Raw genomic sequence first — 22,098 nt, forward strand, 5'->3', positions numbered from 1 at the left:
GTCCCGCTGGTTTCATCCAGCTACTTAGAAGTGTGGGTTGATGCTTCGTGAGGGAGCTGCTGGGTAACCTCATGTTATTTCAAGTACTGTCCCTAGTCTGAATAAGATGTACTTTATGATAACCCCCACCCCTTTAGCTAACTTAGGTGGTCTTTCTGTGGTGTGAAGGGGCTCATTTGCTCACAGTTTAGGTACGTCCAATTGCTTAGTCTTCGAGAATAGAATATGATGCCATTTTTTTAGAATTGAAGTGTAGTTGATTTGCTAACTGATGTGTTAATTTCAAGTATAGAGCAAAGCGATTCGGTTATGTATATAATATTCGTATACTCTTTTTCAGATTCTTTTCCATTGCACATTATTAAAGATACCGAGCATAGTCCCCTGTGTTATCTGTGGTGTACACCGCAGTGCGTATCTGTCAATCCCAGACTCCTCATGTAGCCTTCCTCCCCCAGGTCCGCTTTCCTCTTTGGCAACCATATGCCTGTGAGTCTGCTTCTGTTGGTAAATAAGTTCATTTGTATCATTTTTTTAGATTCCGCATGTAAGTGAGTCACATGCCCTTGGTCTGTGTGACTCCCTGCACTTAGCACGGTCCTCTCTAGGTCTGTCCATGTTGCTGTAAGTGGCCGAGTGATGTTACATTGTACGTATGCACCGCATCTTCTTCACCCATTCATCTGCTTATGGGTGTGTAAATTTCTTCCATATCTTGGTTATTATAAATAGTACTGCTGTGAACACTGGGGTGCATGTATCTTTTCAAATTAGAGTTTTCATTATTTCTGGATATATGCCCAGGAGTGGGATTGCTCGATCATATGGCAATTCTGTTTGTGGGTTTTTTAAGGAGCCTCCACAGTGGCTGCACCAATTTACATGCCCGTCAGCAGTGTAGGAGGTTCCCTTTTCTCCAGGCCTCTCCAGCGTTGGTTGTTTGTAGACTTTTTGGTGATGACCACTCTGGCTGATGTGAGGTGGTACCTCGCTGTGGTTTGGATTTGCATTTCTGTAATAATTGGCAATGTTGAGCATCTTTTCATGTGCCTGCTGGCAGTGATTCAGTTGTAAATAATTACTATAACATGGAATTTGTAGAACAATAGTAAGTCTTTTTAGATAACTCCCTAAATCTTATGTAACACATTGCACTTAGATTTTTAGTCTCTGCATTTAAAGCCAGATACTGATAAAATAAATTACTGCACTCTCTGTAGTATAAAATATGAAACACTCTGATAGTCAAAATAGTGAAGGTAATAGGTGTAGAAAACTTTCAAATCCAAGTGCAGGGCACTGCAGATACGAGCTTCATTGGATTACTGAGCTGGTTTCTGAGCTGTGTACTAAAGCTCTGAGTCTGGTATGAATAGTTACAAAACATGAGCGTGTCTGTGTGGTGACATCCTATCATCTACACGTAAGCACAGAAGTGTATAGAGGAGCAGTAAAAGTCCTGTCCAGAACGGCTCCCTGACTTAGTAACATTGCTAAGCTTAGATATGGGAAGATGCTGCTTACATCCTATGCTTATCACTTATTTTCCCGAGTAAACGCTGAGCACGGAATTAAGTTGTTGTGAGCCAACTTCCTTAGTGATGTCTGTGTTATTTTAATGAAATTATAGACTTACAAGTAAAAGATATCATCTCCCAGATGGCATAAATATTATATGATTGCTATTGAAAATGGATACATTTTAAAATAACATTATTTTGGTTTTTCAGGAGTTATTTATTATTTAGCCTCATACTGATATTTTTAAAATTAATGTTTGTGTTTAAAGTTATTTCATTTAACTTAACTTCCCAGAAAACTTTTTTCCCCTAAAATAAAACATTGTATTTATTCAGTGTTTGCAAATAGAGTTGATATTTGTAACACAATGCGTTTTTGTTTTTTCAACCAGGAAAAGTAAAAAACTTGTTTTGTTAGGAATTTGGTATATTTCAGGATCAGAGTATGTAAAAGTAGTTCTCTTAACAAATTCATTTGTTCCTTAGTCATGGGTAGCTGACACTTGAGAAGTGGTTTCCTCCCTTTTTGATTTCAAAATCTTAGCATTAGGGACTCACTAATCACAATTATTTTAAAGACCTCATGTAGTCAGTTACACAGTAGTCCGTGTTTGTGAACTTGTGCTTTTGGAAATTGTGATGCTGTAGTTATTACCTCTGTCTCTTCTTCCCTCCTGCCCGCTCTGCACTGTCACCTGGGATCAGGATCCTTCCTGTCGGTTAATATTAGTTAATATTAGAGCACAGCCGTGGTGCTCTGGGTGCCTTCAGTAAAACCAGGGGGCTAGCAATCCATTTCTTTTGCTGTCTGAATATTAGGATTGGTCTCAAGTTCTTTCTGCAGAGATCTCAGAGACTCACAAGCGAGTGACCAACTATTGGGCAGGGTTCTTTTAAACACCATAGAACTGCTGTTCTGTTTTACATGCTTTTCTGTCTGTATTTGAGAAGCTTCTTGGAACATATGATTTGAGCCAAAATATTTAAAAGGATAAAACCATCCACTGATTTAAAATAGAAAAGAAGAATGCTGTTTAAAAACATGGAAGAGGCAGATAGAGGATTTATATGTACTTATTAACTTCATATTTATGTATGCTATTAATTCCAAATAGCTTTCTTTTTAGTGCAAAGTTTCCAACTTCATTCTGCAGCGTTACAGTCAGGAAATTCTGTAGTTGCTTTTAAGAAAAGCGTTTGCCAGGGCTCCCAGATTGATTTAATCAGTAGCAGTCTCTTTCAGTTGAAGCAGATTTATATGGCTCCTCATATCTAAAATATTTATGCCAGAACTAACTTTCCAGAACTGAAGGTAACATGATACTGGAGTTTGGGATTAACTGTCAACAACACCTGGGAAACTGTTGTCAAAACATAGAGGTTTTCTGAAGACTTTCTCAGACGTGGTAATAATAGCTTATAAATAACCACATCATATTGCGTTGGGAGTTTGCCACAGTGCGGAGATGTGCTCAGTCTTCTCCCTGTGCGTATCACAACGTCCCAGTCTTGGAGTGGTGGGGAGAATAGCACCCTCGAGGCACCGGGGCTGCAGAGCTGTTTGCGCCTCTAAGGATAGAAAGGAGCGCCGCCTCTTCTTTTCTCGTACATCGTGCAGTTGGCAGCGTCTATTTAAAGCAAACTGTGTTTTGGCTTCTAGCTCCAGTGTTAGAATTTCAGAATATAAACCCCTTCTGTTTGACATCTGTTGCTAGTTCTGTCCTTAGCTCAAAACAATCTGTATTTAAATACATACGTTTTATGGACACTTTGGAGACTGTTTTCTCTGTCGTAGGAAAAGTTTGCAGTTAATTCTTAAGAAAGGACTACTGTTGCTAGAGCATATTATAAAAAATTACCGTTAATCTTTCAGCAATTCTTCCTCTTTCAGGAAAGGTTATTGTTCTGGATTCTGTTTTACTGGGTGTCATTTGTAGTAACTCTGTTCGGCTAACTGTAGCTTGACAAGACTGCAGAACAGCCCAGGACTTTGAATTAAACTCACCTTCCAGGTCGGGGCAGTTACTGAGGCGAGGGATATGCCCAAGGACCTGCAGCTGCTCACTTTGGGGAAATGCAGGCAGAGCCTGACTTCAAAGAGCGATGACACCAGCAAGTGGGGTTGAGGCAGGCATTTGCTTTCAGGGCGGATAACCTAAGGAAAACTCAAGAGATTCCTGTAGGTTTTTCAGAATCAGGATGTGAAAATGTGAGTGCAGATAGCGGGGAGGTTTGGCTTGGCTTCAGGGGCTGTAAGCTCTGGGGGGAGAGGCCCTTACGATGGAGGACAGGGCGTCTGTGCTGCAGAGCTAGTTCTTGGAGCAAGAGCACGGCAGATTCCCGTTGCCAGAGCTCCCAGAGGATATACGAGGCAGTAACCAGTCTTCACGGGCAAAGCAGGAACTTGACTCTGAGAACGTAGCTCAGGTCATAGCTAGGTTAGCAGGAAGCCTGACTTGATGCTAAATCTCCAAGAATTTGGCTAAAACTCCTTGAATCCCTGCCTAAGGTTGAACTTGGTCTCAGCTGCCGGGACGTGGTCGACCCTTCAAGTGTGGATCGAACGGTCCCAGCAGTGAGGAAGTGAAAGCGCAGGAGCTGGACAGAGCACCTTACACTCTAGCCTCTTCCTGCAGGAACCGTTTTCCTTAGAAGCATTTTCAAATATCAGGGTTTTCTGGCAATATGTGTTCATGTGTGGAATGCATAAAATTAATTATCGTTTTATTTTCGTGTATCTAATACTAGATAATTTAGTGTGGTCTTTTTCATTGCTCATACTCGGCAAAAGTTGAATTTATTTTTATTGGTAATGTCCATTTAATTTATCAGCAATACCTGTTTAGTATAAATGTCTTTTATGATCGTTTTATTTATCTCTACCTTAGGTTGAATATCTTGTTCCTAAATCTATGCTGTTTAGAAAGAGCAAAACATTTTTTTTTTTTTTTGTCTTTTTGCTATTTCTTTGGGCCACTCCCACAGCATATGGAGGTTCCCGGGCTAGGGGTCGAATCGGAGCTATAGTCACCAGCCTATGCCAGAGACATAGCAACACTGGATCCGAGCCGTGTCTGCAACCTACACCACAGCTCACGGCAACGCCAGATCCTTAACCCACTGAGCAAGGGCAGGGACCGAACCCGCAACCTCATGGTCCCTAGTCGGATTCGTTAACCACTGCGCCACGACGGGAACTCCAGAAAGAGCAAAACATTTTAATAGCTAATGGTACTCTTTAACAGAAACTTTTGCATTACTTTTGTTTTAAAAATTCCATGAATATAGTCATCAGTATTTATGATTATCTTGGTCCTTATGTTTCTCTAATTATTTTATATGCAGTATTTTTCCAATGTCTTCCTAGAACTAAGGAAATGCTTTTTACTAGACTCCCTAAACAGTAGGTTTTCCACTGTTTCAAGATACTTAGCCATCCTCCCAAGCGTAGCGCTGTGTGGCGTCTCCGACCTCAGCATCATGAGTGTGCTCGGGCCCAGCAAGTCTAGGCTGCTTCTGTTGTTCTTAGTGTCAGATAACCACCGTGTTTGATACCAGTACCAGTAGATCCAGACAAGAGGGAAGCTTGATCTGGGCTCTGCAGCCTTGATCCTGCCCGTCACAAATAAATACAATAGATGAGATTTAAAAACACACTTAACATGAGCCCGTTTGTCCGCAGAGACAAGTCGTAGTCCCATCACACTCAAAGGGAAGGCATTGTGCTAAGGTGTGGACACCAGGAGATCGGACTCCTTAGGAGCCACCTCAGAGTCTGTCCACAACATTGATCAGACAGTGGGAATGAGCAGGAAAACTATTCACAACTTGAAGAGATCAGATGAAATCCCTCAAAAGTCATATTCTTTGCAAAGTAAGATTTTATAACTGGTCAAAACAGTGAAAATGTGAAAAAGAATTATGGTCACAGAAGCAACAGTCAGCTCTGGCCTGCCCATGAGAAAGCAGTTATTACACTCGTGAAATTGGCAGCTTGTGCAAAAGGACGGAAACGGCTGCTTTCCTGTAGATGATAGTCCTCGAAAATGGCCAGGAAATCCTCTGGCAGAGGGAGCCCATTTCCAGGAGAACACAGCTCGACTAAGTCAGTGGTTATAACGTTCTAAGTAAATGTGAGAGAAAATTTAGAATTTCGTTTTGCAACAAATTCTTTCAAGTGGAGAAAGAAATTGTAGAAACTGTTTCGTTTGCATTCTAAGTTCAAAGGCAGTGTTTTGACACTCTTGTTCTATATTTCACAACCAATCTTTAGATCATTTTTTTTACAGTGAAGATATATGGCTGCAAACATTTTTAGGTTCATTTTATTAAAGGAATTCAGAGAGTTCCCTGCAGTAAAAAACAAAAAAATCATGCACGTAGTTACCAGGATTAACAACCAAATAAACAGTGACAAACAGTGACATATTCAACAATATAAAACACTGGCTTTTCTTCAGAAGAAAATGTGGTGCAATATAGAGCCAACCATAATAATGCTTTTTGTAGCATCAACTGTGCTATATTTCATAAAACAAGAACATGTCTAGTTATAATAGGAATTATTTCAAACATTGATGACACAATGGTCAACATGAAAGAGCAGTAAAAATAATGAAATTTCTCTGTCTAGAACAGAGACTTAAAATAGTGGGTGATAAAGTGAGAGGAGAAATGATACCTAAAATTTTTTAAAGTATGTATATTCTCATATTTCAATTCAACTAATTCAGGGGCAAACTTGACATTGAACTTGATAATAAATATTGTATAATAATATATAATGAATTTGATAGATAATAAGTGAACTTAATAAATACAGTACATGCTAGCTATTAAACTTGATGTTGAACAACTAATGTGTATTATACATATTGTTGGTGTTGTTGAACTACCAGAACAAGAAATTGAAATTCATAAGTGCTTTTCTCGTTTTTATGTTGCTTGTAGACAGTGCAGGCTTTGCGGTAAGTGGAGAGCTAATTGCAGTCCCCACCCCTGGCTCCATCCCCAAGCAGAGCAGGGAGAAACCTGGATGCAGGTGGGGAAGGTGGTCCTGAAAGCGCCCCAGCGGTGCTTTCAGCAGGCCACTCCTTGTTCAGACCGATGGGGGTTTTAAAGGAAAACTTGAGTAAGATACAGTCTACACACCATGAAGTTCACCCTGCCGTGCACTCGGTGCTTGTGAGCGTGTTCACAGACTCGGGCCCCCTCAGCTCATTTCAGAACATTTCTGCCACTCGGTGAAGACACCCCCCCGCATCTTTACCAGCCCCAGGCAGCCCCGCTCTGCACCTGTCTCTGGCTCTCCCTGTTCTGGACATTTCACATGATGGGATCATGCCATGTGTCCCTCATTCTTTGCTTTCTCATGGAGGTTTCTGGAAAACTCACGTATGATCTGGAGGGTCAACCGGCTCCTTCGTTTCAGATTTATTACACTGTGTTTCTTTTACTTTTTCCATTACCTGTGCGTCATAAATACTTCAGATACCCACATTAACTCATACGGGGCTGAGTGATGTATTGCAGATTTGTGAGTTTGCTGACAACAGGGTTTGACTTCCAAGGACAATGCAAGGAGCAAACTGCCTGCCTGAACTTCAGCCGACTTTGAAGGGGGTATGGCTGCAATATGTTTGACGACACAGATGGTTTTTGCGTTATCCTCTGATTACAAAATAGAAACTGCTCCTAGGATGAGTTAACTATATCTTAGCAACATCGTGCCTCTTTTTTTCCATTGATAAACTGTCTTTTAAACTAGCCCATTCAGGTTTATACTAGTTGAACTAGTGATTTTGGGCAATCTGTTAAACATAATATTTAATATCGACTTCCCTAAATAAAAGATTATAAGAATCTAATGATGTACTTTTATTTGTTTAGTCTTAAAAGTTTTTAGAAATGTTATTGAAGTTTTGATTGTCTTACACATCATTTTGTAAAGTAGCCTTTTTTCTTTTTTAAAGATTTTTATTTTTTCCATTCTAGTTGGTTTGCAGTGTTCTGTCAATTTCCTACTATAAAGTAGCCTTTTAAAAGTGAGATTTAAAATTGATAAACGCAGTAGTAAATTTCTAAAGAAAAACTTCAGTATATAAAGTAGCAGTAACTGAGTAACGGAGTTATTTTACATTAGAATTTACCACGGGAAGGTGTGTTTACTAACCTTCATAGTTGTGCAACATAGATTCTCAACAGGCATTTGGGAAGCTTAATGTTCAGCTGCACTGCATTTGGCCTCTACAGGATTTGTGTGCATTATCCCTTTCCTCAAATGATGTTTTTACGTGTTGTGTTGTATTTCGGAACAATGCATTCGAGTATTCAGTACAGCGATCAGACTGCCTCCCTTGGAGTCTCGTCCCACCCGTCGAGAGTGGGTCCGAGGGAGCTAACCTCTCTGAGTTCCTCGAGGCAGGGTGAGGTGTTAGTGTTCCCTGATGGGCCCGCTGTGGGGATGAGGTGTCTGTACAGTGTGTGTGTCCAGTAACGTGTGTCAAGCCCTCAGCCCGAGGTGAGTGGGCAGAGCGCGGCTCGGTCGTCCCCTGTGGTGGCGGGCGCGGGTGCTCGCGAGTCCCCGGACGCGACCAGAGCATTGCTCAGCGGGGCGTCTTGGCCACGTTTCCGCTCAGCCAGCGATTCTGTGTGTGGTGAACAGATTTCTCTTTTCTCCACCGTAGCTTTCTGTGTATGTTCTGTGCCATGTAAAGTCATTTCGATAAAAGAGAGAAATAATGCACATAAAATCCATGAGTTTTATGCGAAACAAACACACGTTTTTGTTGCACGACAATTCACAGATTAGGAGATAAATGTCTCCTGTTACCGGTTCCTTTGCAGAAAAGAGAACGGACGTGGATTATTCACCTGCTGGGTCTAACAGCTCTCTCTCTCTTTCCCTGGGCCAGGGGTTTTCAGGTGGCGTTGGCGGCAGAGGCCCAGCCGGTCCTGATGGCAGCCCTGTGAGTGAATTGTGGCGGCCCACCTTGCAGTCTGGCATCGTTCAGACTCCACGGCGGCCGCACCCGCCCTTCTCATGCCCAACTCCCGACAAGCACGCCTGGCCGATGGTTTCCCACCCCTGCGCACACTCCACTTCGTAATCTTACAACACGGGAAGTAGGACAAAAACGTTACAGATCTGACATGAAATAATCGTTAAGGTTAATCACTTTGGCCCTGTTAAATGTGACCAAGCCCGTCAGATGCCAGAAGGGTCTGGTCCAGCAGTGGCCTGTGTAACTGGCGCAGGGAGGGCCTGGGGAGGAGCCCCGCACATCCAGGGACTGGCGAGGCTCCTGTAAAACTGTGCATTTGATGACGGCTCTCTTGGGCTCGGACTTTCATTGATCTGCCTTACTTTTTAGTATTTTATGGAGAGGTCACGTTCGGGGAGATTGTTTAGGTATCTGTGTTCAGATTAGGGAGTTACAATCTAAAATTAGTTTGATTGTATTAAGGAGTGATGATACATTGCTGTTTTTTGACACTAGGTGGAAATACCTTCACTTTGCCCTCAAAAAAATAGCTCTTCCCCAATCTATGTCAGGCACACGATGTTTCCCTAAGATTTTTAAGGTGAATTGGAATCAACCCCTAAGTCCTTGGAGCCTCCATTCGGAATAATTCCCATATTTAGACATATGTAAATTATTAGCATGGATGCTTAAAGTGTTTGAAAATAGCTTCTTTTTGATTTATTTTTCTAAATGATAACTATATTAGCTTATTCAGTGAATTTAGCTGAAGTTTTATTTGTTGTAAGACTTGGAAGATAGATGAAGAATGCAAGGGATTTCCGAACAAATCGTTAAAAACTTGAATGACATCCTAAGGAGAGTGTTTGCCATCTTAAGGTGACGCTTCCCCTTTCAACCACAGTAAAGTTAGGCATTATGGACACTTTCTTACATGCTGTTCCCGACCTTGCACACCTGGTGTGAAACCATCGCATTCATGTTTTGTCAATTAAGCGTAACATGAAGTGTGTTAGGGTTGGACTGCAGTGTTTAGAACTTTTCTCTTTGAAATCTGTTCTTTCTTTAAAATACAATACTTCACGAAGAGTATTTTGAGTCCTTAAAATATTGATTGGTTGATTGATTGGTCTTTTGTATTCTGCAGCATATGGAGGTTCCCAGGCAAGGGGTCTAATTAGAGCCGCAGCTGCCGGCCCACCCCACAGCCACAGCAACTCAGGATCCAAGCCATGTCTGCGACCTGCACCACAGCTCACAGCAACACCAGATCCTTAACCCACTGAGGGAGGCCAGGGATGGAACCTGTGTCCTCACGGATGCTAGTCAGATTCGTTTCCACTGAGCCAAGACGGAAACCCCGAGTCCTTAAAATATTTAGAATGCAAGAATATTTTCAGTTTACTTGGTTTATAGTTCTCTGTATTTTATACTCTGCATTTGTTTAAAACACAATTTGAAATTCAAAAAAAAAAAAAAAGGGGAAAGAGTCTGTTCTTAAGCTCAGTAACACTGACATGGAGTAGATTAGGAATTATCACAAAAGCTATGATGAGGAGTTCAGAAGGCCATCTCAAAGACCCATCACCAAGCGACTGGAAAATTAATACAGATAATTCTAAATCGCGTACAAATAATTCAGCAACGTTTGTCATTTCTTACATTTGTGTAGTGTTTTTATGACCATTTTCAAAAGAGCTTATGTATATGTACGACAATTTTAATTGTGATCTTTACAACAAGGAAAACATTTTTCCTGTTTTATAAATGAGAAATTTAGATAATTTAAATACTGTACTTCAAAAGAGCTCATAGTGCTTTAACTCACCTGAAAATGTTCCTTTGACCCTACATGCTGACCTGCCGTCTTTTTGCACTGTATGTTGGCTAGCTATGTCTGTAATGCTGGTTTTAGTGGGATTTACTTCCTTTATTCGATACTTAGGAGATGGTGTGAGATCTGTATGCTGGGCCGGGTGGTAGTCCCACCCGCCGAAAGCATGGAGTCAGGGCCACTTTTAAAGAATACAGGCTGCCGCCTGAGATTCGCAGTCCTTGGAGGATGCACAAGAGTAGGGAGGTTTCAGAAGTTAGTCACAGAGGGAGGGAAAATTTGATGTAGTTTTTCCTAGAAATTTTTGTCTTTAGAGAATACCCTCAGTAGTGGAACCATATTTAACCCACTTTGTGTGTTTCTTTTACCTAGGGACTTGTAGGTAGCATGGGTCCTCCAGGATTCCCTGGGCTTAGAGTGAGTATCAAATGTCATCCTTCTTGTAACGTATTTTTGTGTGTATTTATATTTTTAGATATGTTTTAAGAACTTTAGAAAAATGAGATGTTTTAGTGCCACTGTTGTTTATCAGCCTTGCTTACATGTGTTTTCCCAGCAGCTATGCAAATTCGACCTGTAGTATGAATCTTAAAATTATACTTTATGATAAGCTAAAAATAACAAATTTCTACAGATCGATGTCTCTGTGTCTTTGTCTGTTTCATTGATGGATATTTAATCCAGACTCGGTTTCTCGAAAAGCCTAAGACTTAGAACAGTCACTTCTTTCCTTTGAAATAGTCTTTATACCACCTGGTCCAGAGATGCACGAGCAAAAGCGCATGATAACTGTAGGCTTTATTTATGAACCAGAGTAAATGGTTAGGAAAACCACCCTGAGCAAGGGGTAGGAGCCGGACTTCACAAATACCATGACACATTTTAATACCTAATTTACTTGTTAGGCTTAAAAAACTGTCCGTAATCAATTCACTGGAGTTGCTGATGGTGTGAAGCTCAGGTTAATAAAAGCAGGTCTGTGGAGGCCGAAGAAATGCAGGGCAGATGTGTGGTGGTGTTCGTCGGCGTGGAAAGACTGCTACTTTTGAGATATCGTCGTAAATGCATTTCTCTCATCTAAGCTTATGGTTCATGAGAGGGATATAAATTATGGGTATTTTATATAAATTTAAAGCCATGTGCTTTAATATGGAGCTGAGCTAAAGGCAGAATTGAGATCACTTGCAGCAAGTGGAAGGAGCCTAATGAAATTAGGCTCAAGACATTTCTGTTCATATAAATGAAGGATGAGACTATGGGCAGAAAGAGGATTTTCCTTAAAGCTCAATTGAGAACTTGCTCTAATATGTTCAGTGTCAGGTAATTAAGATTCCAGAGTTTTGTGCCGTAAATGACGGCTGCAGTATTTTCAGCGTGAACTTGAACACAGGTTTTCTGACTCCAGAGTTGAGGTACGTTCCCACCCTGACTGTCCCATGGCAGAAGGTGGCGGCTCGGCCAGAGGAGGAAGTCTGGAGTTTCATTGCTGGGACTGTGGTGAAAATGAGCCCCCCACGCTTTGCCTTCCCTTGCGGGGATGGGAATGATGCAGACTTAAGAGTTAAAGAACCTGAGTAAGACTAAGACATGTAAACTTTTCTCTTGCCCAGTAATAAACCGGTATAGTCAAGTGAGCCATAGCGTTTCACTTGCATTGAGTATTTTCTGCGTGCCAGTCACAGGGGCTGTGTCATTTGATTCTCAGCACAGCCTAAGACCACTTAGCTTGTAAGTTTTGAGTCTGAATTGAAACCGGGTGACGTACCTCCAGAGGCCGAAACTCCGGTTGTGCGCTGAACACGTTTATCTCCTTAAAACGTATTCTCTCTCTTGAGAGAGTTCTTTCGCCTTCACGACAAGCTGTACGTGAAGGCGAACCTAAAGGGCCATTTTCCCCCGCAGCACTAGAGTAGGGCTGCATCTGCGTGGGGTCGTCCGTGGCCTCATCGATGGAGGGAGAAAGGAAGCAGGGAGAGAGACGGATCCGCGGAGACGCTCGCGTGTCCCGTGTGCTCCTCTCCAACCTCCGGCGCGAGGTTGTCCGCTCCAGAGCCTGTCACGAGGCTTAAGATCAGAGTTCTTGACGTGGCCCAAGATGCCCAGATTCAGGGTTCTTTTCTGCATCTCGAGAACATCTCTGTGCCCTGGCAAAGCCGTTCATCTCTCAGATGCCGTGTCGCCACCTCCCTGCGTGGCCTTTGCACCTGTCGTCTCCCTGAAGCCCTTGACCGCGCGTTTTCTGGCTAGTGGCGAGCCCTCGGTCACCGTCCAGTTGCAGGACTTGGCCCCGCGCCGGACACACAGAACTGCTCGGTGGAGTTGACCGGGTTTTCCGTCCGCTGCCTTTCTCTGCCTTTGGTGGGTGGGAAGAGAGTCTCTGGAGCATAAAAAGGCCAGTGACCCCGATGTTCACGTCTGGTCCCCGTCGCTCCTGCAGCCGTGTGGCTGGTACCCTCACGGAGCCGTCTGTCTGTGAGGGAGCGGGGGCAGCTGTCACTCCGTCCACACGTCGTCACACGTTCAGTCAAAACACGTGAGCGCTCACTGCATCAGCGGCCGAACTAGACGCCAGGCCTAAAAATATACGAACGAATGGAAGATTCCCGCTCTTGGCAACATTAAAACCCAGTGGCAGTGTCGTGCGGTGTGATTCTTGCTACAACAGACCGAAGTAAAGCCAGAGAAGGGAGCAGAGCTGCGTTTGCTCGGAGGCGGCTGCGGCTCCGGCTCCGCAAGGCCGGGTCGTCTGCGCCGTGAAGGTTGCGTCCGCACAGGGCGGGCGGGAAAGGAGGGCAGCTCTTGGGCAGACGATCCTGGGCTCAGGTGCGCCGACAACGGGCTGGGATGTCTGGGAAATGAGCAGAGGCGCAGCGGGATGGCAGCCTGAGAGCAGAATGCACGGAGGCGAGGGTTCGAGGACAATCAGGAAAGACGGCGTCGGCTCTCGTGTTCCGGGGTTCGGCTGCGTTCCCGGAACCGCAGCTCTGCTCTCTCCCTCCCAGGTGTTCACTTCCAGCAAGAGGGTTCTGACGGGAAATGATGCTGCTTTCTCTAAATTAGTCGTCCCATACGGTTGACTGTTCCTGTCCTTTGCTTTCTTGATTGGAGACCGTGATTGTGGCTGAAAAGGCTCACGTGGAATTCGCAGTCTTTCCATGGCAGGTGCGCTCGTGTGAACCGTAAGGGACAAGGATGTAAAGAACCTGTCCTCGGGTCTCTCTGTGTCTGTGACTTTGATGCAGAAGCTCTCTCATCGTCGAGCAGGAGGCTTTGCCGCCTCTGTTCCTGTCACGGATCCTTTCAGAAGGCTGTACTGGATCAGGAGTGGGCTTTTCCATACAACTTCCAACATGCCACAGAACGTTTGCCGTTTCTTGGAAATTTCTATACCCACACCATTTTCCTTTTTAATTCTTTATTTTACGAAGTCCTTTATAATGAATGTTTTTGATATCTCTTACTGTTTTGTGATTTTTCCTTCAGAGTCACTAAAAAGTAAAATGGACTATTGTGTGTACAAAGTATACTCATCTGCAGATGCCAGACTCTGCCCAGTCATATAGCTACTGAATCAAAAATTAATCCCACTGTATTATCTGTAGGAGAAACAATAGGACAATAGAGTAGTATTTGTTTTTAAAATATTCCTTTCCATTCCTTTCATGGATTATTGCTACATAATTTCCAACATAGATCTTTATTGTGTTTTTTAAACTCTCTGAAGTTTTAAAGCTATGAACTTTGAAGAAACTAGCACCTGTAATTATAAGAATAATTGTTTTCATTGACAGAGTTTGTCAGTGATGTATTAATACTCCATGTCTGTCTATTAAGTTGGAAAGTATTACTCTGCCTCTCATAGGATTAAACGTGTTGGGAGGAGTTTCCCCTGGTTCTGTGTCACAGGCTTTAGGATCACCCCAAAGTAAAATGTCATATTTTCCATTCTGAGATGTGTAATATATAAGCGTGAACTCTTAGAAATGCTCTGTTATGTCAGGGGACAGAACTCTGGAAATCCCTCTTTTACATTTATTTTTGAAGTTGGTTACTTCTGTATTCATTCCATACTTTATTTTAAAACTATGTGCCACGTGTTATGTTGGGTCTGGGAGATGAAAAATGAATAAAACATGCTTCTGCTCTCACAGAAGGTACAGAGAAGGAAGACAGAACACAACAAAGCAAAGACAGCAGGGCAGGGCTCGTCGGGACTGCGGTCAAGGGCCTTCGGTCGTGGCGACTGTGTCGTCAGAGGCTTGCGGCGCAGTATGCGGGGACGAGAGGACCGTCGGCCGCGTAGGACGGCGGCGCTGCGGGGGGAGAAGGAAGGGAGTTGGGGGGCCTGGGGAGCCGATGCTGAGGGGCTGGTGGAAACCCGGGCAGGCGGGGGCCTGGCTGCAGTTCGCAGATTATAAGGGAAAGGAGCCGTGTTTCCAGCTTGGTTGCAAATACGCCTTAAAGGTCGTTTGCATCTGGAAACCGTCAAAGGGAGATTGAAAGCAGACTGTCTCTGGGGATGAAGGTCGGTAGGTTAGCCCGGCGCAGAAAGGTGGCAAAGGAGAGAGAAAATGAAGGCATCCGTGACCCCCAAATGCCCAGACCCTCCCGAGATTCCACTGTTTTGCCAAACTTGACTTTCACAAACCCTCAGCTGCCGTTGTCGCTGTTCCTAAGACGACATGCTGAAGATGTCGCTCTGTGGCGTGCTTGCGGGAGGTGATGGTGGCAGGTAGTGTTGTGAGCAATCTCGCGCTGAGAACCCGACCTTGACGTCGCGTCTTTCGCATGTTTCCTCAACACCTCTGTCCCTCCGATGTGCTGTCTCAGTGGATGCAAGTGGGGGCGGACGAGAGAGACGAGAGCCCTGTGTTCTCTACGCAGTTGGTCCCTGAAGTAAGGGCAAATCTTATCATTTACAAACGGGAAGCCACAAAATAAAAGCATCAGAGTGCCTGGCACATCAGTATTTGCTGAGTAAATGTACGAAAGAAAAAGCTAAGACAATCAAATGAATACTTCCTGGGAGTATGGCACTGAGCTGTTTCCTCTACCTCTAAGGATATTACCTAGCTAGAGAAATATTTCAGAATGAACATGCCGCGGACTTGAAATATTACAGGAGCTCAAGGAAGGAGAAGATCCTTGTGGCCTAGATCAGTGTGCATTGGCTTCAGGAAAGCGGAAAGGCCTCGTTAAGGTTGGAATGACTGTGTGACTTACAAATGGGAAGAGGAAAAAAGCTGATACGGAAGGAGGCATGTGTGGGAGCCTCGTGAGACGGGCCGTCCTGGGTTAATGAACTGGCTGAGTTCACCGTGTTCTCTTTTTAATCCTCGTGGATGCTCATGCTTTGCTTTCTTTTGCTGTTCAGGGCAGCGCTGGTCCTCTGGGACCCCTTGGACCTTCTGGAGTCCCTGGCCCCGAGGTACGTTTCTGTTCACATAACGGATATTTCTCCTTACCTTCTCTACGATGTCACAAGTGCCACTTTCTTTTTTAGGGTCTTTCAGGGAATAAGGGCCTACCTGGAAGCAAAGGTGATAAGGTGATTTAAATATTTACATTGTCATAGAGATAATTTCTTATTGCATTTATTTTTTTCTGTTGAGTCATCTTCTAAAATATTTTTTAATATGGACTCTAATCTGTATTATCAATTATGTAATTTTTCTCAGCAAATAGAGAAATCCTTCTTGTGTGTCTGGTATTTGCTTTCTTATAATAACTGCCCCATTTGCATTAAGTGTCCTTGTTTGCAATTGTGCTGTCAGGGTGAACAAGGCATCGTGGGAGAGCCCGGAGAGTCAGGATATCCTGGAGACAAGGTAATGCCTTTACCGTTAACTTTATAAAAATACCAAAAAGCCAGCAAAAATGTATAAATTCTTTAAAAAGAAAGGAGTGCTGCCAAATTTTGAAGTATTTTGTTCTTGTTCTGTGAAGAACAGAGAACAAGCTAATGGTTACCAGCATGTGGAGGGGGGGATACCCAGGGCGGGAGGAGTAGGAGGTACCAACCCCTGGGTGTTAAGATAGGTTACAAGGATGTATGTACAACACAGTATTTTGTAAAACTTCATTTACATTTTATACCTTTAAACTTTATGTAAAAAATACAAGCCCAGCAAAAAAAAAAAAAAAGGAGTGCCCATGATTTTAACCACGTGTTCTGTTAGGATATGATTCTGTGTGTCTTGTTTGAAAGCGTTTTCCCAATTTTTGGAGCAGTCCATGAACTCGTTAGCAGTCTGTGGGCAGAGGCATGTGTGCCTGCCTTGGGGTGACAGCCTTTCTCTTCCCTTCCCGGTCCCGCTGTCTTAAGGGCGCGGTGGGCTTCCCAGGACCACGAGGCGCCAGAGGAAAGCCAGGACCTTCGGTAGGTGTGAACTTGGCTTGGCTCTTTCGGGTTAACGGGTTAACGGAGCACGGGCCACCGTGGCGCGGGTCTTGATCCTGGAGCCTGTGGAGTGTAGGACGGGGGATGTGTCTCTCAGCGTGGCATTTTCTCTCCAGTTCGGGTCTTCGGCTCACATTCCGTAGATGACTGGACCCCACTGCCCTCAGCCCCCGTCCCAGGCCAAAGCCAGTTTCTGGGAGCCTTCCAGATCTTTGTGGATCTACCATAGACAGTATTTAACCTAAGCCTTGACTTTTAAGCCAGAAAATATAAAGCACCTTAAATAATGTTTGATTTTTCCAAATATCTGTTTCATTAGGGAAACATTCTGAAGAAAAAATAGCAGGTCACCCTCTCTGATGGGTCCAAATATTTTCGTTACTTGTCTTTTTTTTTAACTATTGAGCATCAATTAATTGAACTAAAAGGATACAGTTTTACTTGAAACCCAGAAAACTGTCAAACTCAAATTACTGAGTAATTAAAAATGTTTTCATAAAATGTTTAAACCTCGAGTTAAAAGTATATATCTGCATTTTAAAAATCGTAGTAATTATTAGAGCTAATATTTACTGTCGACAAAGCGCCGGGTACTATTCCAAAATCTGTGCCTCTAATTCAATCCTTAAAATAACCATATGAAGTTGGTGCTATTATTATTCCTATTTTACCAGAGAGGAGAAGCGAGATACAGTCAGTAACCTGCCCAAGTTCCCGTAGTTAGTAGCCACCCGAGAAAACCCGGGGAGTCACGTTCGTCACAGCCCAGGCACTCAGCCACTGGGCCATGGCTTTTTAGGCTTTAGCATTTAAAGACGGTTTGAGAATTTTAATATTGGTTAGCAGCTCTATGAAGATGAAAGTGAATGTCGATGCACAAAATTGGATATAAGATTATAATTTCTTAATACAACATCACAAGAGTGTTGTTGCTGTGTTCTCTCCGCCTCCACCCTCTCATCTGTGTGTTGCTTGCTTTTGCATCAAAGGAAGCAGCATTAAACCACATAGCATGTATCCCGGTTCCTCATGACTTCTAACAGCGAAAAGCATCTCATGCGCATTTCCCAGAATTCTTTAGTTGTCGGCGTCTGTTCGTCTCCTGACGTGTTGGTGCTGAACTTCGCTTTTACCAGTTTTCACCTGGGATCCAGAATCCAGCCCACCACCTGCCCAGACTTGGGGCAAAGAGGGGAATCTTAGGAAGGGCATGAGAGTAGTCAAGCTAACAAAAAGGTTCTATTTCTCAAGGATGATTCTAAATCACATAAAAAAGACTTCCAATATCTGCAGTGGTTGGCAAATAAGACCCTTCTTACATCTTCATTTTTTATAATGTGGGGGTTTTCTAACTTGAGAATCCTAAGAGGAAATTGTGTGACATGTTCCCAAGGTCAAGACTTGCCGAGACCAGCTCAACAGGATGGGGCTGAAGAACGGCTGCTGTGAAACTTAAGGAAAAAAGTTAACATAAAACAAGACACAGAGACATTTATCTTAAGTAAAGGTGGGAACCAGGGACTCAAGGTCTCAGGGACCAAGAGTGCTGCCTCACGAAACCACACTGCTTTTATTCTGCCCTTGAGGATTATGTCAAGTGAGGAGGGGGTTGTAGGTGCAGGATATAGGGGGGTTTTTTAAGTTATTTTAAAAGTCACATAGCTGGTTGCTGATTAAGCTTTTATTCTGACCTTTAGGCATTTAGCAGTCATTAGCATTTGAAGCTTGGTGTCAGCTGTCCATGCATAGCATTCTAGAGAATCACCATTGTGCTTCTGCAGACAACCCAGAGTGCCTGGTTTTGCACCTCTGTTCTCCTTGCTGATGCAGATCCTGCTACCAACCCCTCATAAACCCCTTGGGGCCATGAGGCTCATCTTCCTCTTATTCTGAAGAGGACATGTCAAGCTGTGCAAATGGCATGCCCATCTGCACAGGTCCAGCTTGCCTAGACCAATGCATCAGGTCCTCATTCAGCTGACCCCATGAATAACTTCTGCCTTGAGGTCTTTGTTCTTAAGCTTAGGTCTCTTGCCAGCACTGTGACTGTTTTTCAAGCAGGAAGATGGGGTAAAGTAAAGCAGGACAAGATGGCGTTTTCAGCAAAGAGGCTGAGAAAAGATTGTAGAAACATGTCTCGTGACAAAGACTAAGTAATAAAAGACCCGGATGTTATTCTCGCATGCTTTGTAAATAATTGAGAAAACTAGGGTCAAATATCACGCTTACATAAAGCGAACCTTTCTAATGTCTCCCTTGCTCTTTGAATCAATTCCTGTTGGTAACATATTTATGGGGTGGGGGAGGGGAAATCCCTGTCTGGAAAACAGGTAAAGGCTTTCGTTCCAGCCCTGACACCGACCTGCTTCGATCTTGGGTGTTCAGTTTCTCATGCTGAAAATGAGAGTCAGGTTGTTCCCTACCCAAGGTTCCTGCAGCCCTTCGACACCGACGGTTCTCTCTCAGTGGTGATGCTCCCGGTGTGGCTCTCGTCTAAGCCGAGGGAGGAGGGCCTCTTTCCCTTAACACACTGTCTTCAGACGGTTCATGGTTTTTTCCTGGAATTACTGGAAATTCTAATGTGCTTCTTTAAGGCAGTGATGCAGGGAGCAAGACAGGGTGAGAGTGAGGCATTTATCGCTCATATTGTACCTTTCTACACTATTTTAATAAAAAAGGTCAGCAGAGATTACTTTGATAGGAGATAGCTGAGTAACTTATTTCATCAAATCTTTGAAAAAAAAAAAAAAGCAAAAAAGGAAAAAGGAGTTCCCATTGTGGCTCCGCAGGTCAAGAACCCAGCTAGTATCCATGAGGATGCAGGCTCAATCCCTGGCCTCGCTCAGTGGGTTAAGGATCTGGTGGTGTCTTGAGCTGTGGTGTCACAGATGCAGCTCAGAATCTGCACTGCTGTGGCTGTGGTGTAGGCCGGCAGCTGCAGCTCTGATTCAACCCCTAGCCTGGGAACTTCCATATGCTTCGGGTGCAGCCCTAAAAAGAAAACAAACAAATCTTTGAAAAATGTATACTTCGAACTGAAGCTAGGATAGACTTAGGAATTAATATTTGTGAGATGGCTTTGCCTTTAGACTCTCACTTTACTTAATTATCTGTATCTTATCATTATAAAAAATTGTAGATATTTGACCTGGAAAACTTTCCTAGTTATGGAAGGAGATAGCTGTTTAATGAAAAATTGCTTACATAGAATTAATAACTATGGTAAAAATAAATTATACAAGTTAGCACCTAGCAGAATCATTTGTTTACTGTCATGCAAAGAATGCTGTAAGTCCTAAGGGGGTCTCTCTTATCTTGTATTTCCTACTTTGGGTTTTCTCTTATCTAAGATACTGGCATTATTGATACTGTTTTCAAACCGACGTAAGTTGTGACACGAAAAGCTGTTTTCAAGATAAAAGCATGTCCTCGTCCGGAAGGTTTTAACGTGCGAAAACGTGCGGAACAGGGAAATTTTTAGCCTGCGAGTATTTAAAACTAGAGAAAAGTACCAATGTGAAGTTGTTAAGAAATATTTTTTAGAAAAAGAGAAAATAAAGACAATTATTATGTCCTTTGCATTTTTTTTTTTTTTAGCTAGAAGTTGCTATCATTTCTAAAAGTTTACTTATTTAATTCTCTAAAAGTTACTTGAAAACTCAGTTTTTAGAGAGTTGACATTCAAGGAAACTTGAAATTGAAGCTTTTCAAAATGAAAATGTTTTCTGAAAGATAAGTAAAATTATTCCACAATTTATTTTTTAATACCAAATTGTGAGTCAGCTTTTCTGAAAACAAAGCCTTAGTGTATGCTGTTTTTTCAGGCTTGTGAATTCAGCGTCTTATTTGGATTTTGCCACTAGAGGGCCTCAGTGAGAACCCTGTGTCTGTCTCTGAGGCGCCCTTCCTTTTAAGAATTTGACTCCCCTATAGACACTGATAATGATGAGTATGATGGATTTGATTTTGCTTATTTAGGGAAATTTAAATGAACTTCTGCCAGGTATTTTATTGCTTTTCTTTAGATTTGATTGCATAGTTGTATTGTGTACTGTTTCAGTCCAGGTTTTCTGGCACTAAGACTGATTTAGTGCATATGGAAAACTGCTTTACTTCTTGGAAAGTGGGTAAACTCATATCTTGCAGTGTTATGTATTCCGAAACCTATTTAAGTCAAAATTGAGGCTCACATAGACATTTAATATGTCAGAACTGATGAATTTGGTAGATTTTCATGAAAACAAGGGGATCAAGTCACTGGCCTTCCCTGTTCTGTAGCTTCCTCTCTGAGAACACCACCAGCCCTGTCTAGTTCCAGGCTTTTATCTGGTTCTCTCGCCTCTAAGAAGCCTTTTACCCTACTCTTCTTCAGCCCTGACTCCACATGGTTAATCTCAGAGTCAGAAAATGGGTGCAGCGACACTGAGGCCACAGCCTCAGGGTTCTAGCTAAAGGAAGAGAGCACTTTAGGAATTCTGGGTACCGTCCGGGAGAGGAGAGGGGTGTGAAGGGACGGAGGAAGGAAATAAAATGAGTAACATTCAGCAGGTACTCTGTGTGCCGGGCGCAGTCCCTGTAATGCTCACAGTGGCTCTGTAGGAGGGGGCCTACTGTTGCTGTTACTCCCGTGCTGGTGGTCAGGAAACAGGCTGGGGGAGAGCTCCGGCCGCAGGAGTTTAAATCCAGGAGCTTCTTAAATATTAATCAAGCCCCTCGGAGTTTTCGAAGGAGAGACAGTCCCAGAGCGCTGCCTGTTTATGAAAGCAGGTCCTCAGTCCAGAGTCTGCTACCGACCTAAGGCACCTTCCTGTCTTATACCTGGCTCTCTCTCACGCGAGCGCAGCACACACACGCACACACGTTTGCTCTGATTTGGTGTCTGTTGGTGTGTTTGTAACTGACGTTTATGTGTTTCTACCATGACGTTGATTATACATTCTTTCTCAGCAGTCATGACAAGTCTGACATATATTGCATGTTGTTTGCTGGAAAGTCATTGCACCTTTGTGTGGCATAAGATATTTCCTGTTTTTTGCTTAGTATATATTTCCTTTTGAAATAGTATTTATTAATGTTTATACTTTGTCCCCCTCCCTCCATTTTAGGGCCAAGCAGGCGACCCAGGACCCCAGGGACCATCTGGCCTTCCAGGACCAGAGGTAAAATGTGGGCGGGAAGAGAATAATTTAAGTAAAAATCGTAGAAATTGGTAAAACATAATTCTATGTAATAGGTTTAAAAAGCTTCTCTTTAAAGTTCATATGTTTATAAATAGTTTGGACTCATTTTTTCTGCTCTGTCAGAAGGCATGTAACAGTGATCTGTAGAAAACAGGAAACGGGTTAGCCACGTTGTGATCCT

At 43.1% G+C, this 22,098-nt stretch overlaps 1 protein-coding gene across 1 annotated transcript in view; it reads left to right on the forward strand.

Annotated features, from left to right (window-relative positions):
• The window catches only part of COL24A1 (collagen type XXIV alpha 1 chain), a 331,418-nt gene that overhangs the window by 78,366 nt on the left and 230,954 nt on the right, over positions 1-22,098 (forward strand). Inside the window, 7 exon segments of the mRNA XM_021090341.1 lie at positions 8,435-8,488; positions 10,710-10,754; positions 15,712-15,765; positions 15,841-15,885; positions 16,112-16,165; positions 16,663-16,716; positions 21,843-21,896. Of these exon segments, the coding sequence (XP_020946000.1) occupies positions 8,435-8,488; positions 10,710-10,754; positions 15,712-15,765; positions 15,841-15,885; positions 16,112-16,165; positions 16,663-16,716; positions 21,843-21,896 (360 nt within the window).

Source organism: Sus scrofa, chromosome 4, assembly GCF_000003025.6.
Source record: "Sus scrofa isolate TJ Tabasco breed Duroc chromosome 4, Sscrofa11.1, whole genome shotgun sequence".
Taxonomy (NCBI): domain Eukaryota; kingdom Metazoa; phylum Chordata; class Mammalia; order Artiodactyla; family Suidae; genus Sus; species Sus scrofa.